General features: G+C 35.7%; 1 protein-coding gene across 9 annotated transcripts in view; it reads left to right on the top strand.

Annotated features, from left to right (window-relative positions):
* ATRX (ATRX chromatin remodeler) overlaps positions 1-20,108 on the top strand; it is a 282,427-nt gene that overhangs the window by 197,283 nt on the left and 65,036 nt on the right. For all 9 annotated transcript variants that reach the window (XM_055376622.2, XM_019019449.4, XM_055376624.2 and 6 more), the window contains 2 exons: positions 592-698; positions 16,160-16,268. In XM_055376622.2, the coding sequence (XP_055232597.1) occupies positions 592-698; positions 16,160-16,268 (216 nt within the window). The remainder of the gene's footprint in view (positions 1-591; positions 699-16,159; positions 16,269-20,108) is intronic.

Genomic DNA, 20,108 nt, shown 5'->3' with positions numbered 1-20,108 from the left:
TTCTCCTACCTCAGCCTCCCGAGTAGCTGGGACTACAGGCGCCCATCACAGTGCCCAGCTTATTTTTTTTGTATTTTTAGTAGAGACGGAATTTCACCGTGTTAGCCAGGATGGTCTCGATCTCCTGACCTCGTGATCCGCCCGTCTCGGTCTCCCAAAATGCTGGGATTACAGGCGTGAGCCACTGCGCCAGGCTACCAAGACCATTGGTTAAAAGACTATCCTTTTACCATTGAAATGCCTGGGCCCTACAATTAATTATCCTATGTGGCTCTCTATCTGGACTTTATTCTGTTCTATTGATCTGTGCCTGTCCCTTTACCGGTACTACACTGTCTTGGTTACTGTAACTTTGTAAGTAATGAAATCATGAAGAGTCAGCCCTCCAACTTTGTTTTTCTTTTTCAGAATTGTCTTCCCTCCTCTGATGTGGCATTCTCATATACATTTTACAATCACCTTGTAATTTCTACAAAAAAATCCTGCTGGGATTTTTGTTACAATTGTGTTAAATTTGTAGATCGATTTAGGAAGAAGTGATATCTTTACTAGGAATCTTCTAATCCATAAACACTAATCTGTTTTTTTTAGCCTTGTTTTCAGCCAGTCCCTCATATCTCTGGACTTGATTGAAGATTTTCTTGAATTAGCTAGTAGGGAGAAGACAGAAGATAAAGATAAACCCCTTATTTATAAAGGTGAGCCACAAATATTTCTGTGTCGTAATTTTAAAAATACTGATTTAAACATACCATACAAACATTTTAACAACAAAAGAAACAAAACTACCCAGAGTCTCACAACTCTAACATATCAAAATTTTTTTGCAATGTCTCTTTGTCCTTATCCATATATATGTATAGTCTTTTTCAAAATAAAATTGTATTGTTTATATTTGAGGTTTATAACATGGTGTTATGGGATACATATAGATAGTAAAATGGCTACTGTAGTGAAGCAGATGAACATATCTATCATCTCACATAGTTTTTTTGGTGACAAGACCAGCTAATATCAACTTAAGAAAAATTCCTAATACAGCAGTCTTTGTTGTTGAAATTGTAGGATAAATTAAAATTTTTTGGTTTCTAAAGCAGTTTTATTGAGAGATAATTCACATCCTGTACAATTCACCCATTTAAAGTGTAGAACTCAATGGTTTTAATATATTCACAGAGATGTACAAACATCACTAGAGTCAGTTTTTGAACATTTTAATCACTACCAAATAAAACTCTGTACCCTTTAACTATTACTCCCCTATCCAGCCCAAAACTCCCTCACATAAGCAACCACTAATCTCCTTTATGTTTCTAATAGATTCATATATTCTGGACCAGTCACATAAATGGAAACATGTAATATATGGTCTTGATAGATATTAGGGTTGTTCTCACCTTTCAGCTGTTGTGAATAGTGCTGTTGTGTACATTTGTTATACAGGTTTTCATTTATTTAAACAAACGGCAATACCAAACTGTTTTCTACACTGCCTGTACTATTTCAGTCCTACCAGCAATGTACAAGCATTTCAGTTTCTCCACATTCTTGTCAACACTTGTTATTTTTCATTTTTGTTTTTGTTATAACCATCCTAATGGTTGTGAAGTGGTATCTTATGATTTTAATTTTCATTTCTCTAATGACTAATAATGTTGAACATCTTTTAATGTACTTGTTGACTATTTCTTTATCTTCTTTGGAAAAAATGTTTATTCAGGTCCTTTGCCCATTTTTGAATTGGATTGCTTATCTTTTTGTTGTTGAAATGTGTTTTAAAAAATATATTCTACATACTAGGCCCCTATCATATATATGATTTGCAAATATTTTCTCTCATTCTGTGGGTTATCTTTCGCTTTCATTAAAAAAAAAATAGTTCCGGTGATCTGTATCACTTTCTTTTATTTATTTATTTTTAATTTTTCGTAGAGATGAGGTCTCCCTCTATTTGCCCAGACTGGTCTTGAACTCCTGGGCTCAAGCAGTCCTCCCTCGTTGGCCTCCCGAAGTGCTGGGATTAAGGTGTGAGCCACCATACCTGGCCATCTGTTGCTTTCTTGAGTGTGTCCTCTGATGCACAAAAATATTTTATTTTGTTGACATCCAATTTATTTTTTCTTTTGTTGTTTGTGCTTTTACTGTCATAGCTGAGAAACCATTTCGAAATAAAAAGTCGTGAAGCTTTAACCCCTGTGTTTGCTTAAAAGAGTTTTATAGTTTTAGTCCTTGCACTTAGGTCTTTGATCCATTTTGAGTTAATTTTTATGCATGATATGAGGTAAAGGCTCAACTTCAGTCTTTTGCTGTGGTTATCCATTTGTCCCAGGACTGTTTGTTGAAAAGAATATTCTTTCTTTATTGAATAGCTTTTGTCACTCTTATTAAAAAGGAATTGATGATGGGAGACACATGTTTGTTTCCTGACCCTCAATTCTATTCCATTGATCTGTATGTCAGTCGCTGTGCTAATACTGCACTATTTCATTACCATTGCTTTGAAAGTGATGTTGAAATTGGAAAGTGTGGCTATTCCAGATCTCTTGGAATTCAACATCAACCTTAGAATCTCCTATAAATTTCTACAAAGAAGTCAGCTTAGGTGCTAATAGGGATTGTGTTGAATGTATAGTTAATTTTAGGAAGTACTGCCATCTTAATAATATTATGTCTCATCCATGAACATGGGGTGTTTTGCTGTTTATTTAGGTCTCTTATTTATTTCACCAATATTTTATAGTTTGCAGAGTATACATTTTACACTTTTGTTAAATGTATTTGTACATATTTTATTTCTGAGGCTGAGTGAAATTTGTTCTTAGTGAATTCTTTAGGATTTTTTATATACAAGATCATGTCATCTGCAAGTACAGATAATTTCCTTTCTAATCTGAATGCCTTTTATTTGTTTGCTTATCCAGTTGCCCTGGTTAAGACCTCAAGTACAATGTTGAGTGAAAGTGGCAAGAGCTGACATCCTTGTCTTGTCTCTAATCATAGTGTGAAGGAATCCAGTTTTTCAACAGTTTGTATGATGTTAGTTTCGTGGATACTATTTATCAAGTTGAGGAAATTATCTTCTCTTTCTAGTTTGTTAAATATGTTTGTCATGAAAGAGTGTGACATACTATCTTGATTTCTCTGCAGCTATTGAGATGATCATGTCATGTTTTTTTTTTCCCCCATTCTATTAACATAGTGTATTACTTTGATTTTCAGATGTTAAACCAACCTTGCATACCTGGGATAAATCCCACTTGTCATGGTGTATAATTCTTTTTATATGGTGCTGGATTCAGTTTGCTAGTGTTTTTTGTTGTTGGCAATGGAATGTTTTAATTGGCTTTTTTTGTCCTGATTATGAAAGTATTATTATATCTTGCATATATAATATTGGCTGTATAATATTCTGTCATATGGCTGTACATAAGTTATTTAATCATTTGATTGCTTTCTCTAATTTTTCAACTTTTTTTTTTTTAGAGACAGGGTCTTGCTCTGTCACCCAAGCTGAAGTGCAGTCGAGTAATCTTGGCTCACTACAGCCTCTGCCTCCTGGGTTCAAGCGATTCTTGTGCCTCAGCCTCCTGAGTAGCTGGGATTACAGGTGTGTGCCACCATGCCTGGCTAATTTTTGTATTTTTTGTAGAGATGGGGTTTTGACATGTTGGCCAGGTCTTGAACTCCTGGCCTCAAGTGATCCACCCTCCTTGGCCTCTTAAAGCACTGGGATTATGGGCGTGAGCTACCATAGCTGGCCTAATTTTTCAACATTTTAAATGTTTGTACATAAGTTTATATCTGCGTTTTAAACTTTTTTGCTTAAGATAGATTCCTAAGAGGAGAAATCATTTACCAACAGGTATGATCTTTCTTAGGACTTTTGAAACATTGTCAACTTATTTTCCAGAACAGTTGGATTAGTACTCCTACTAGGAATCCTTGAATAATCACTACACCATTGCCATAATAACTAAAACCTTTCTTAATAGATGAATACCGATATCTTGTATTTGTTTTAATTTGCATTTATTTTATAACCAGTGACATAGATTGTCTCTGCTACTCTCTTTTTGCTTTTACTGCTGACTGATGGCTATGTTTCTGTCTGCCTGCAATGCTCTCTCCACCCGCACTATCTTCTTCACCTGATTAATTCCTATCCATTCTTCATCTTTCATGTCCAGTGACACTCCTCAGTACTGACTTCCCTCCTCCTGAATCCAATGTCTGATTTTTTCCTTTTAATTTTTGTGGGTGCGTGGTAGGTGTTATGTATTCATGGGTTACATGAGATATTTTGATACATGCATGCAATGGATAATAATTACATCAGGGTAAATGGGATATCTATCACCTCAAACATTTATCCTTTGTGATACAAAAAATCCAATTATACTCTTTTAGTTATTTAAAAATATACAATTTTTAATTATTTTTGACGGTAGTCACCCTGTTGTGCTAGCAATTACTAATTCTTATTCATTCCAACTATATATTTGTACCTGTTAACCATCAGTACTTCCACCCCAACCACCCACTACCCTTCCCAGCCTGTGGTAACCATCCTTCTATTCTGTATCTCCATGAGTTCAATTATTTTTATTTTTAGATCCCACAAATAAATGACAACATGCAAAGTTTGTCTTTCTCTGCCTAGCTTATTTCACTTAATGACCTCCAGTTCCATCCATGTTGTTGTAAATGACAGGATCTTTCTCTTTTATGGCTGAATACTATTCCATTGTATATATGTATCACATTTTCATTATCCATTCATCTGTTGATGGACACTTAGGTTGTCTCCAAGTCTTGGCTATTGTGAACAGTGCTACAATAAATAGTGCAGATATGTCTTCGATATACCGATTTCCATTATTTTGGGTATATACCTAGGAGTGGGATTGCTGGATCCTCTTTTTTTTTTTTTTTGGTGGGGGGAGACAAGGTCTTGCTCTGTCACCCAGGCTGGAGTGCAGTGGTGTGATCTCGGCTCACTGCAACTTCCACCTCCTGAGTTCAAGGGATTCTCCCACCTCCGCCTCCCCAGTAGCTGGGACTACAGGCATACACTACCACGCCCAGCTAATTTTTGTATTTTTTGGTAGAGACAGGGTTTCACCATGTTGGCCAGGCTGGTCTCAAACTCTTGACCTCAGGTTATCTGCCTGCCTTGGCCTCCCAAAGTGCTGGGATTATATAAGTGAGCCACTGCGTCTGGCCGGGATTGCCGGATTCTATGGTAGCTCTATTTTTAATTTTTTGAGGAACCTCTGAACTGTTCTCCATAGTGGTTTTACTAATTTATGTTCCCACCAGCAGTGTACAAGAGTTCCCTTTTCTCCAAATCCTCTCTAGTATTTGTTACTCCCTGACTTTGGATAAAAGCCAAGTTAACTGGGGTGGGAAGATATCTCATAGTTTGATTTGCATTTTTCTGATGATGAATGATGTTGAGCACCTTTTCCTATACCTGTTTGCCATTGGTATGTCTTCTTTTGAGAAATGATTATTATTTTGTCCATTTTAAAATCAGATTATTAAATTTTTTTTCCTGTAGAGTTGTTTGAGTTCTTTATATATTCCGGTTATTAATCGCTTGTCAGATGGGTAGTTTTCATATATTTTCTCCCATCCTGTGGGTTGTCTCTTCACTTTGTTGACTGTGTCCTTTGTTGTGCAGAAGCTTTTTAACTTGATGAAATCACATTTGTCTGTTTTTGCTTTTGTTGCCTCTGCTTGTTGGGTATTACTCAAAAAATCTTTGCCTAGTCCAATGTCCTGGAGAGTTTCCCCAGTGTTTTCTTGTAGTAGATTTGCAGTTTGAGGTCTAAGATTTAAATCTTTAATCCATTTTGACTTGATTTTTATATATGGCGAGAGATAGGGGTCTAGTTTTTCTCTCCTGCATATGGATATCCAGTTTTCCCCAGCACCATTGGCTGAAGAGACTGTCTTTTCCCCAGGGTATATTCATGGCAACTTTGTCAAAAATGAGTTCACTGCAGATTTATGCATTTATCTCAGGGTTCTCTATTGTGTTGATCTATGTGTTTTTATGCCAGTACCATAGTGTTTTGGTTACTATAGTTCTGTAGTATAAAGTCAGGTAATGTGATTCTTACACTTTTGTTCTTTTGGCTTAGTATAGCTTTGGCTATTTTGGGTCTTTTGTGGTTCCATATAAATTTTTAGGGTTGTTTTTTGTATTTCTGTGAAGAATGTCACTGGTATTCTATACGGATTGTAATGAATCTGTAGATTGCTTTGGGTAGTATGGACATTTTAGTAATATCGATTATTCCAATCCCTGAACCTGGAATATCATTCTATGATTTTGTGTCTTCAGTTTCTTTCAGCATCGTTTTATAGTTTTCATTGTAGAGATCTTTCACTTCTTTGGTTAATTCCTAAGTATTTTATTTATAGCTATTGTACATGGGATTACTTTCTTGATGTCTTAAAAATTTTTCTTTAATTTGTAAGTTTCTTTATTTCTCTTTCAGGTTGTTTGCTGTTGGTATATAGAAATGCTACTGATTTGTGTATGTTGGGTTTATATCTTGCCGCTTCACAGAATTTCTTTATCATTTCTAATAGTTTTCTGGTGGAGTTTTCAGATTTTTCCAAGTTAAGATCAGATCATCTGCAAACAAGGATAATTTGATTTTTTTCTTTCCAATTTTGATGCCCCTTATTTCTTGTTCTTGTCTAATTACTCTAGCTAGGACTTCCACTACTATGTTGAATAAGTGATAGAAGTGGGCATCCTTGTCATGTTCTTGATCTTAGAGGAAAGCCTTTTAGTTTTTCTTTCTTTAGTATGATACTAGCTATGGGTCTGTCATAGATGGCTTTTATTATTTTTGAGGTATGTTCCTTATGTACTTAGTTTTTTTAGTGTTTTTTCATAAAGGGATGTTGAATTTTGTCAAATGCTTTTTTACCATGAAATGAAATGATCATATGGTTTTGTTTTTTGTTGTTGTTGTTGTTGTTGTTTTTGAGACGGTCTCACTCTGTTGCCCAGACTGGAATGCAATGGTGTGATCTTGGCTCACCGCGGTCTCTGCCTTCCAGGTTCAAGTGATTCTCCTGCTTCAGCCTCCCGAGTAGCTGGGATTACAGGCGTGTGCCACCGCGCCTAGCTAATTTTTGCATTTTTAGTAGAGACGAGGTTTCACCATGTTGGCCAGACTGGTCTTGAACTCCTGACCTCGAGCAGTCCACCTGCCTCGGCCTTCCAGAGAGCTGGGATTACAGACGTGAGCCACCACACCCAGGCGATCATATAGGTTTTGTCTTTCATGCTGTTGATATGATGTATCACATCAATTTGTATATGTTGAACTGTTCTTGCATCCCTGGAGATAAGCCCCAGTTGGTCATGATGGATGATCATTTTATTATTGAATTCCGTTTGCTACTGTTTTGTTGAGGATTTTTACATTTGTATTCACCAGTGATATTGGCTTATAGTTTAATTTTTTTATGTGTGTTTATCTGGTTTTGTTATCAGGGTAATACTGGCCTTGTAAAATGAGTTTGGAAGTATTCTGTTCTCTACTTTTCAGAATATTTTGAGTAGGATTCGTCTTATTTCTTATTTAAATGTTTGATAGAATTCAGCAGTGAAGCTGTTGGGTCCTGGGATTTTCCTTGCTGGGTGACTATTTATTATGGCTTCAATCTCATTACTTTTTATTGGTCTGTTCAGGTTTTGGACTTCTTCACGGTTCAATCTTGGTAGGTTGTGTGTGTCTAGAAATTTATCCATTTCTTCTAAAGTTTTCCAATTTATTGGCATATAGTTGCTGATAATAGCAACTAATGATTCTTTGAATTTCTGCTGTAACAGTTGTAATATCTTTATTTTCATCTCTGATTTTTTTTTTTTGGGTCTTCTCTCTTTTTTGCTTAGTCTGTCTCAAAGTTTGTCAGTTTTGTTTATTTTTTTCAAAAAACCCGTTTTTTGTTTCATTGATCTTTTGTATTGTTTTCTTTATTTCAAGTTTATTTATTTCTGCTCTGATCTCTATTTCTCTTCTACTAATTCTGGGCTTGGTTTGTTCTTGCTTTTCTCATTCTTCTCTTCTCTTCTTTTTTGTTTTTTTTCTTTTTTTTGAGACAAGGTCTCACTTTGTTGCCCAGGCTGGAATACAGTGGCGCAATCTTGGCTCACTGCAACCTCTGCCTCTCAGGTTCAAATGATTCTTCCGCCTCAGCCTCCTGAGTAGCTGAGATTACAGGCGCCTGCCACCATGCCCAGCTAATTTTTGTATTTTTAGTAGAGACAGGGTTTCACTGTGTTGGCCAGGCTGGTCTCAAACTCCTGACCTCCGGTGATCCACCCGCCTCAGCCTCCCAAAGTGCTGTCATTACAGGCATGAGCCACCGCGACCAGCCTCTGATTCTTTAAGATGCCTTGTTACATTATTTGCAGTTTTTCTACTTTTTTGATATAGGCATTTATAGCTATAAGCTTTCCTCTTAGTACTGCTTTCCCTGTGTCTTATGTTTTTTGGTATGTTGTGTTTCCATTATCATTTTTTAAAGAAAATTTTTGATTTCCTTCTTAACTCCTTCATTGGCCCACTGGTCATTCAGGAATGTGTTGTTTAAATTCTATGTATTTGTATAGTTTCCAAAATACCTTGTTATTAATTTCTCCTTTTATTCCACTGTGGTGAGAGAAGATACTTGATATTATTTCAGGTTGTTTTTGATGTTTTAAGACTTGTTTTGTGACCTAACATATGGATGATCCACATGCTGAGGAAAAAAATGTGTATTCTGTAGCTGTTGGATGAAATATTCTGTAAATATGTATTAGGTCCATTTGGTCTATAGTGTAGATGAAGTGTGATGTTTCTTAGTTGATTTTCTGTGTGTAATGTTGAAGTCTCCAGCTATTATTTTATTGGGGTCTATCTCTCTCTTTGGCTGTAACAATATTTGCTTTGTATATGTGGGTGCTCCCAGGGTTGAGTGCATATATATTTTAAATTGTTATATCCTCTTGTGGAATTGAACTGTATCATTATATAGTGTCCTTCTTTGTCTCTTCTTACAGTTTTTGTCTTGAAATCTATTTTGTCCTATAGCTGTTCCTGCTCTTTTTGGTTTCCATTGGCATGGAATATCCTTTTTTATCCCTTTATTTTCAGTCTATGTGTATTTTTACAGGTGAAGTGTGTTCTTGTAGGCAACAGATCATTGGGTATTTTTTAAAATCCATTGAGCCCCTCTGTCTTTTGATTGGAGAGTTTAGTCCATTTACATTGAATGTTATTATTGATTAGTAGGGACCTACTCCTGCCATTTTGTTATTTGTTTTCTAGTTGTTTTTTGGGCTCGTCTTCTTTCCTTCCTCCTTATCTTCCTTTTAATGAAGGTGATTTTCTCTAGTGGTATGGTTTAGTTTCTTCCTTTTTGTTTGTTTGTTTGTTTATCCATTATATGTTTTTTGGTTTGTGGCTCCCATGAGGCTTGGAAATTCTATCTTAAAACCCATTATTGTAAGCTGATAACAACTTTACACTGTTTTTATAAACAAAGAAAGAAACAGGCAAAAAGAAAACTAATAAAAATTCTACACCTTAACTTTGTCCACTTTTTAGCTTTTTGTTGTTTCTGTTTATATCTTATTGTACTATGTCTTGATATGTTGTTGTAGTTATTTTTGTTGCTTCAACATTTAGTCTTTCTACTTATAATAAGAGTAATTTATACACCACAGTTACGCTGTTATAATATTCTGTATTTTTCTATGTACTTACTGTTTTTAGTGAGTTTTGTACCTTTAGAGGATTTCTTACTGCTCATTCATGTCCTTTTCTTTCTGATTAATTACTTCCTTTAGCCTTTCTTGTAGGACAGGTTTGGTGTTGATAAAATCCCTCAGCTTTTGTTTGTCTGGAAAGTTTTTATTTTTCTTTTATGTTTGGAGGTTATTTTTTCCATTTATATTATTCTAGGGTAAAAGTTTTTTCCTTGAGCACTTTAAATATTTCATGCCACTCTTCTCCTGGCCTGAAAGATTTCCACTGAAAAGTCTGCTGCCAGACATGTTGGAGATCCATTGTATGTTACTTGTTTCTTTTCTCTTGCTGCTTTTAGGATCCTTTCTTTATCCTTGACATTTGGGAGTTATTAAGTGCCTTGAAGTAGTCTTTTTTGGGTTAGATCTGCTTGATATTCTATAACCTTCTACTTGAATATTAGTATCTTTCTTTAGATTTGGGTTTCTCTGTTATTATCCCTTTGAATAAACTTTCTACGCCAGTCTTTCTCTCTACCTCCTGTTTAAGACCGATATCTCTTAGATTTGCTTTTTTTGTAGCTATTTTCTATGCCTTGTAGGCATGCTTTATTCTTTTTTATTCTTTTCTCTTTTGTCTCCTGTGACTGTGTATTTTCTAGTAGCTTATCTTCAGGCTCACTAATTCTTTCTTTTGCTTTATCAATTTTGCTATTAAGAGACTCTTATGCGTTCTTTAGTATGTCAGTTGCATTTTTTGACTCCAGAATGTCTGCTTTGTTCATTTTAATTATTTCAGCCTCTTCATTAAATTTATCTGATTGGAGTCTGAATTCCTCCTGTGTTATCTTGAATTTCATTGTTTCCTCAAATCAGCTATTTTGTGTTCTCTGTCTGAAAGGTCACATATCTCTGTCTTTCCCGGATTTTCCCGATTCCCTGTTTAGTTCATTTGATGAGGTCATATTTCTCTAAATGGTCTTGATGCTTATGGATTTTCGTTGGTGTCTTGTCATTGAAGAGTTAGGTATTTATTGTAGTCTTTGCAGTCTGGGCTTGTTTGTACCTGTCATTTTTGGGAAGGCTTTCCAGGTATTTGAAGGGACTTGGGTGTTGTGATCTAACTTTTTAGTCACTGAAGCTGTATCCACATTAGGGGTCACCCTAAGGCCAGTAACGCTGTAGTTCTTGCAGCCTTGTAGAGGTACCATTTTGGTGGTCTTGTATAAGATCCAAAAGAATTGTCTGGATTACCAGATGGAGAATCTTGTTCTCTTCCTTTACTTTCTCCCAAAAAAATGGAGTCTCTCTGTGCTGAGTTGCCTGGAGCTGGGGGTGGGGGGTGGGTGACACAATCACCCCTGTGACTACCACTGCGGGTATAGCACTTGGTCAGATCTTAAGCCAGCAGAGCAATGGGTCTTGCCCAAGGCCCACTGTAACCACTACCTGGTTACTGCCTATGTTTGCTCAAGGCCCAAGGGCTGTACATTCAGCAGGTGGTGAAGCCTGCCAGTACTGGGTCTTTACCTTCATGTTGGCAAATTCTCTTAGTCCCTGGGCGGGTATAGAGATGCTTTCTGGAGCCAGGGCCTGGAGCCAGAAATGTTAGAAATATACCTAGTGCTTTATTCTACTATGGCTAAACTGACACAGAAATAACAAAACAAAGTCCTTCCTACTCTTCTCTTTCTTTTCCTCAGGCAGAGGAGCCTCTCTTCGTGGCCACCACCAGGACAGGCCCGCAGAGAGTACTGCCAGTGTACCGCCAGTGTTCACTTAAGGCCTAAGGGCTATTTAGTCAGCTTTTGGTGAATGCTGCCAGGCCAGAGACTCACCCTTCAGGGCAGTGGGCTCCACTCTGCCCCAGGCTCAGTCCACAAATACCATTCAAGAACTAAGGCCTGGAATTGGGGACCCAAGAGCCCGTTTGTTGCTTTTGTCCACTGTGGCCAACCTGGTAGCTACACTGCTAGATAAAGTCCCCTTTACTCTTCCCTCTCCTTTTCTCAAACAGGAAGAGCCTCTCTTTGTAGCCACCACAACTTCTAATAAGCTGGGTCTCACCATAACCTAACACATTTCCGTCTAATCCATGCCCCACAATGTGTACTACCTGGTTATTGCTGCTGATGATTCAGGGCCCAAGGGCTCTTTGGTCAGCAGGTGATGAATCCTGCCATGACTGGGTCCCTCGATTCAAGGCAATGGGTTGCCTTCTGGCCCAGGGAGCTAGGGCCTGGAATGGGGGCTTCACGATTCTGCCCAGGGCCCTGTCCTACTGTGACTGAGCTGGTATCCAAGTTGCAAAACAAAGTGCTTTTTCTCTTACCTTTTCTCTCCTCAAGTAGAAAGCAGAGGTCTCTTTTGGAGCTCTAAGCTGCGCTACCTGGAATTGGAGGAGTGAGGAGTGGTGGCATAAGCACTCTCTTAGCCGCCCCAGTGGTATCTGACTAAGTCAAGTGCCCCCATTTTACTGGCTCCAAGCCCTTTACAGCACTAGGACTTGCCCAGAAGTTGCAGTGCTTGTGGCCTAGATAGCCTTTCAGTTTTATTTAGGACCCCAGTGCACTTTAGCCCACTGTGGCGTGACTTACCAAAACTCAACTTCTGATCACTGTGATGGATGATTCCCCTCTGGTTTGGGCAGGTTTATATGCTCCCTTCATGCGTGTAGGCTGAGTTCCAATTCAAAGTCCTATGATCACTGCACTCTCCTTCCCCCAAGTGCACTGATTCTCTCCCTATGACACGTGGCCACTTCTGGGGGTTGAGGTAGCAGTGGCATTGGCGATTCAAGATTGTCTTTCCCCTTCTGTGCCTCTTTCAGTGATATGAAGTTAAGATCAGGTACTATAATTGCTCACCTGATTTTTGTTTCTTATGATGGTGCTTTTTTGTGTAGATAGTCGTAACATTTGCCGTTTATGCTGGGAGGTTGATCAGTAGAAGCTTCTATTCAGCCGTCTTATTCCACCTCCTTCCCCAGTACTGCCCTGATTGAATGAGTTGGTATGTGTTCCTGTTTCTGTTTTTTGGAATTGTTTGTAAAGCATTGAGCTTAATTATTTAAATGTTTGTTAGAATTCAGCATTGAAGCCATCTTGGCCTGGGCTCTTCTTATAGGTATTTTTTTCTTTTTAGTATTATGGTAAATATATATATATAACATAAAATTTACTATTTTGACAGTAAAAAGGCAACCTACCATATGGGAAAAATATTTGCAAATCATACATCTGGTAAGGGGTTAATATCAAAAATACATAAAGGATTCCTACAACACAACAACAAAAATAATATGATTTAAATATGGGCAAAAGAGTTGATAGACATTTCTCTAAAAATGATATACAAATGGCCAAGAAGCACATGAAAAGATGCCTAGCATCACTAATCCTTAGGGAAATGCAAATGAAAACTGTAATGAGATACCACCACACACCCATTAGGATGGGCTACTATGAAAAAACAATAATGAGAGTTGGTGAGGATATGGAGACATTGGAACTCTTGTGTACTGTTGGTTAGAATGTAAAATGGTATAGCTGCTGTGGAAAACAGTGTGGTGTTCCTCAAAAAATTAAAAATAGTATTACCATGAGATCCAGAAGTACTACTTCTGGGTATATACCCACAAGAATTGAGTTCAGGGTGTCAGAGAAGTATTTGTATTTGTACGCCCACATTATAGCAGCATTATTCATAATGACCAAATCATGGAAGCAAGTCAAATGTCCATCAACAGATAACTGGATAAACAAAATGTGGTATATACATACAGTGGAACATAATTTAGCCTTAATAAGGAAGGAAACTTTGACACATAGTGGAACATGTATGAATCTTGAAGACAATATGCCAAGTGATCTAAGCCAGTCTAAAAAGGACAAATATTACATGATTCCTATTATGAGGTTCCTAGAGTAGTGAAATTTGTAGAGACATAAAATAGAATGGTGTTTGCCAGGGCCTGTGGGTAAGGGGAAATGGGGAGTGTGAGAGAACAGATAACTCCACGGGGCTTCCCAGAGTGCTCCATGTTGTATGGGGATTATGTCTGTCTCATAAATATATGTATCATTGGAGACAGGTTCATTACTACCCATTTTTATATACTCTTTGTCTAGCACCAAGCTAGACATGTAGTAGGTCCATAGTAAATACTTGTTGAACTGGTAAGGGAATAAATTACCCTTATCTGGAACTTCCCTAGTTTTTTTATACAGAGAATGATGCTCTAGTTAGGCATTTTCCTAGGTATATACTTGCACTTTTTATCTTTCTCATTTCCCCGCTTTCTTTGTTTCTAGAGTGAGTTTTTGGCATATCTTTAACATATATATGTGTAGTATATATGTGTATTTTTACATTTGACTGTAGTTAAATATAAGCTTAAATATATTTTTTTCTATTACCACTATACATTTTATTAGATTCTATGTTCTGGCAGTTTTTCATTATTGAAAAGCCTATGTTACAAAAACATACCAATTTAGTACCATCAATAAATGGAAAATGCTTATCTTGATATGTATTGTAACTACATTTTCTTCATCTTTAATGGGTAAAAACAGTTGTCATTGTTTTCATTCATAATTTTTTGACCACTAGTAGGGTTGTACTTCTTTTATATGCTTGCTAGTTTATTTCTGATTTTGTAAATTATCTTTAGCAAATGTTTACTAATCAGATTGGTCTGCCTTTGAGTTACTACTATTACCACTACCACTACCATTACCATTACCACTGTGTATTGAGCACTGAGCAAGATTTAAGGGGTACTACAGGAAATCATGGTGTAGAAGAGGAACAAACACATATATTATGTGCCATAATAGAGGCAGGTGTAATTTGTCATGGGATCTTGAGTGATAATATTAAGAACTCAGTAAGCTTTTAATTACCATGTGACAGGCACCATTCTAAGTAGTTTTTAAAATATTATCTCATTGAATCCTCATAACAACCCTATGCAATAGGTACTCTGATTATCTTCATTTTACAGATAAAGAAACTGAGGCACAAGGAGTTTAATTACTTGCCATAAGTGAAAATGTTAGTAAATGGTGAAACTGAGATTAAACTCAGGGAGTGTCACTCCAAAGTCTGTGTTCTTAACTACTAACCTATAATGACTCTATCAGTTTTTAAGTGTTGGATTCATCGAGGTGGTATTAGAGATATTCATTTGCATTATAATAAAAGGTGAGTATGTTGAAATGCTTTTTAAAATAGTCATATCATTTTCCATTCATTTATGATTATTTATTTTAATAATTATCCTGTTCAAGTGAACAATTAATGCAAATGTGACTCCAGCCTCTTACCTTTTTATGCAACTATCCATCTCAAATTCTTTTTTCCTTGGATGTGTATGCCTTTTTTTTAATTGAAAAAAAAATCATAAATAAAATGACTTTCATAAGCATTAATGAATTTTTAACAAGGAAATTCTGGGTTTTCTATATCAGTGAAGATATAGGTAAGAAACATGGAAAAGCATCTTTTTTTTTAACTAATGTACTAAATTTAAAGAGCTTGCTGGAAAGACATAAATAAATCTCAGTTTTGTTAACTGTTTTATTTTAAGGCTCTGGGGCATGATAGAATTTTGCTTGGATTGGAAATAGTAGCATTGTGTTTACAGTTAAATAATTAGAATAGAAATTATGTATGATAAAATATAAAAATGTCATAAGCCCTTAATCTCTTGGTATTTTAGTATCAATGCAAGTCTTGGGTAAAATTTCACCTCACTTCTTCCTGGTGGAGATTAAAGGAAAAAAAAAACTTAACCTCACTGTCTAAAATTGACATGTCATATCATTAACTCATAAAGTCGTACTCCTTTACACACACACACATACACACACACCACATTTGAAATGGAAACGTACACTGAAATTTGCAGCTACCCCATAGAATAATTTTTGGCACATAGTAGGCATTCAGTAAAGACTTGTTCAGTGAATGAATAAAGGCATTCTTTATCTCTCATTTTTATTTGATCATTATCAAGTTGTTGATAAGGAGAAAAACGTGGCCATTTACAGATATAACTTAAAGCATGCCTCATGAGCGAAATGTAAGTTTAATCATGTTCTTTTGACAGTTTTAAGGATTCTAATCAAGGAAACCCTTTTAAGAAATTCTCATGTAGATGAAATAGGCTTTAAAAATACCTGTGCTCATCACTATCTATTTGAATGAAATCTGTGGTTAATTTATTTATAATGTAATGACTCCTTGATTAAGAAAAGTATATAATGTATTTTGCTATACAAATAGAATGTATATAACCCACTTTTAAATGATGAGCAAGGTGGAAAATCTGTTCTTACCAGTAAGCAGAGCGATATATCAAATTCCGTTTGTGTTCTTTTGTTAAATTTTCAGGTGAGGGGAAGTGGCTTCGAAACATTGACTATTACCGTTTAGATGGTTCCACTACTGCACAGTCAAGGAAGAAGTGGGCTGAAGAATTTAATGATGAAACTAATGTGAGGTAGGAAAAATTTTCTGTATATGTAGAAACATTAATTAATTTTAAAATTTACATAAAGTTCACTATTTCTATTGTGTATTTGAATGTTTTTAGCAAATGCAAGGTACAGTCAGGTTGCAAAACAGTGTCATCACTCTCTACCCACTGAATTCACTTATGGAATCATATAATTTGTAGCCTTTTGAGTCTCACTTCTTTCACTTAGTGAGATTTATTTGAGAATCATTTACGTTGTTGCATATACCAATAATTTTTTAAAATTGTTGTATAGTCTTCCATTATAGGGCTATATCACAGTTTGTTCAGCTACTTCCACTTGAGGGACATTTGAGTTGTTTCCAGGTTTTGGAATTAAAATCAAAGCTGCTCTAAGCTTTCATGTTCAAGTTTTTGTGTGAACATAAGTATTTACTTACATGAAACAAAAGCCTAGGATTGTGATTGCTGGGTCATATAGTAAGTTTACATTTATCTTTGTAAGAAACTATCAAGCAGTTTTCCAAAGTGACTGTACAATTTTGCATTCCCACCCGCAGTTGTATGAGAGTTCCAGTTTCCTTACATTCTTGTCTGTACATGGTATTGTCATTTTTTAAAAAAATTATTTTACTCATTCTAATGTATGTGTAATGGTATCTCTTGTGATTTTAATTTGCTATTCCCTAATGATAAATTATGTTGAGCATCTTTTCATGTGCTTATTGACCATTTTAATATCGTTAACTGTAGATACAAGGCAATTTGTGTGTGTATCGATATTGTTTTAAGCTGTTAGTAATTGACAAAATCAAGCTACATTTGGAAAGAAAAAGTTTTATATATAGTCATATGTTGCTTAACAACCAGTATACATTCTGAGAAATGCATCATTAGGCAATTTTGTCACTATGCAAATATCATAGAGTGTACTGTACATCAGTAGGCTTTCTGTGATATAGCTTATTGCTCCTAGGCTGCAAAACTGTACAGCATGTTACTGTACTGAATACTGTAGGCAATTGGAACACAATGGTATTTGTGTGTGTAACATATCTAAACAGAAAAGACACAGTAAAAATATGTATTATGCTCTTATGAGATTGCCTTTGTACGTGCTGTCTGTTATTGACCAACACATTATGTGGCGCATGACTATACATACATCTAAACATATGCACATATGCATACGTATACACATACACAAACATAAGAAAGCATGGCATTTAAGAAAAGGATAAAGGAGATGGGGTTAGTTTAATAGAAAGATGGCTGAAGTATGCCTTAATAAATATTTTAAACTATGGAGAATATTATACTGTGTGTTTAAAACATGTTTTAATTTTAGCAGCATCATGAGCTAGACCTAGGCTTAAGGCTAGAGAAATTTCAGTTACATTTTAGGAAGATTATTAATTATTGAAAACCCGTAGCCTAAGAGAGCTTACAAAGGGATGATTTGAGTATAGTTAAATTATAAATGTATATGATTGATTATATAATTGTTTAAAGAATAAATACATTTTTATATTCTGTGTTTTTCATGTTTAAACAAATTATTATTTGTACATGAGTGTGAAGAAGTAATTTTATTGAGTAACTCAAATTTCTCAAACATAATCTAAACCTTTGGCTTGCTAGGTTTCCCAAATTTTAAAATACGACAGTGGCATATAATCTGTCACGTGACATTTATACTTGATGACTAGTAGGGAAAAACATTGAAATGTAGATGTTGAGCTGTCAGCTTGGCTTACTCACTAGTGAATTACCCCTAAACATATGCCAAAAAGCATGTCATTCAAATTTATGCTTCAGGCATATACTGGTTGAGTATTTCTTATCCAAAATGCTTGGGGGTGCTAGGGACCCGAAGAATTTCAGATATGGGATTTTTTTCAGATTTTTGAATATTTGTATTATATTCTTACCTGTTGAGCATACCAAATCTGAAAATCTAAATCCAAAATGCCCCAATGAGCATTTTCTTCGAGTGTTATGTTGGCACTCAAAAAGTTTTGGAGTTTGGTGAATTTAGGATTTCAGACTTACGGATTTGGGCTGTTCAACTTGTACATGTATATTATGGATTTGGGGAGTTGCTCTTGAGTAGCTGAACCCATACACATGAAATCCACAAATGTTATGCTGTCTCTCAAAATCCACAAACAAACAGAAAATGAAACAAAAAACAAAATGAAAAGAGCAAGGAAAAAACCCACAAATGTTTTAGATTATATCTCTGTAAATTCTAATTTTTCATGACTTAGTAATTTTCAATAAATAAGATATAAATATAATCCTTGTTTATGCCAAAGCAATCTGAAAGACACATTAAAATAAACTTTAAGATAATGACCATTTGTAACGTTGTTGTTTTGTGTGACCTGGAAGTAGTTTTCAGCAGTCTCAGAGTGCCTCGTTAGCTTGATACTATTTTTGGTTTGTTTCTCTTTTAATTTAGAAATGATTATAGATTCACCTGAACTTGCAAGTACAGAGAGGTCCTGTGAACCCTTTACCTAATTTTCCCCAGTGGTTAAATCTTATATACTTATATTTCAATATCAAAACTAAGAATTTGACAGTGTTTCAATGTTTGCATATATCTTTTTTTCCACATATACACAATCAAGATACAGAAATATTCCATCACCACAAAGCTCTCTCTCTCTCTCACTACCCTTTTATAGTCACACCCATTTTTACTGCCAACCTTGTCACTAACCTTAACCCCTGACAATGACTAATTTATGCTCCATCTCTATTATTTTGTCATATTAAGACTGTCATATAAATGGTATCATTCTCTATATGTGACCTCTTGAGATTGGCTTTTTTCAGTCAGCATAATGCCCTTGAGTTCCATCCAAGTTGTCACATGTATCAATAGTTTGTTCCTTTTTATTACAGAGTAGTATTCCATGGGATGGATGTACCACAGATGTTTAAACATTCACTTATTGCAGGACATTTTCATTTTGTCCAGGTTTGGCTATTATAACTAAAGCTGCTGTGAACACTGTGTTCCAGCTTTTTGTGTGGACCTAAGTTTTCATTTCTCTAGGATAAATGCCCAGGTATGCTGTGGCTAGGTCATATGGTAAGTACTTTTTTAGGAAACTGCCAAACTCTTAATTAGAATGGCTGTACCATTTTATAGTCCTATCAAGCAGTGTGTGAGAAATCAAGTTTCTCTACATCCTCACCAGCATTTGGTATTATCACTATTTTTTATTTTAGGAGTTCTGATAGGTATGTAGTGGTATCTTATTGTGGTCTTAATTTGCAGTTCCCTGACAACCAGTTATATTGAACATCTTATGTGTTTATTTGCCATCAAATATTGTATATCCTCTTGGGTGAAAATCTCTTTATGTCTTTTTGTCCATTTTCTTATTGGATTGCTTGTTTTTTTATTGTAGGGTTTTGAGAGTTCGTTATATAATCTAGATATGTGTCCTTTGTCAGATATATGGTTTACAAATACTTCCTGCCAGTTTATGGCTTGTCTTTTCATCCCCTTCACAGGGTCTTTCAGAGAACAAAGATTTTAATTTTGATGAAATCTAGTTTGTCAATGTTTGTTTCTTTGTTTTGATCATGGTTCTGATGTCAAGTCTAAGAACTCTTCCTCAAAGCCCTAGGTCTTGAAGACTTTCTCCTGTGTTGTATTTTACAAGTTTTATAATTTTACCTTTTATGTTTAAGTCCATGTTGTATTGAGTTAATTTTTGTATAAGGTGTGAAGTTTAAAGGTTCATATTTTTGGCTGTGGATGTTCAATTGCTGCAGCATCATTTGTTGAAAAAAGCTATCTGTGGCAGTGCACAGTGGCTCATACTTGTAATCCTAGTGGTTTGG

Source organism: Gorilla gorilla, chromosome X (genome assembly GCF_029281585.2).
Source record: "Gorilla gorilla gorilla isolate KB3781 chromosome X, NHGRI_mGorGor1-v2.1_pri, whole genome shotgun sequence".
NCBI classification, from domain to species: Eukaryota; Metazoa; Chordata; class Mammalia; order Primates; family Hominidae; genus Gorilla; species Gorilla gorilla.
The sequence above is the reverse complement of the archived record's forward strand: the minus strand, read 5'-3'. Positions and strand labels throughout refer to the sequence as shown.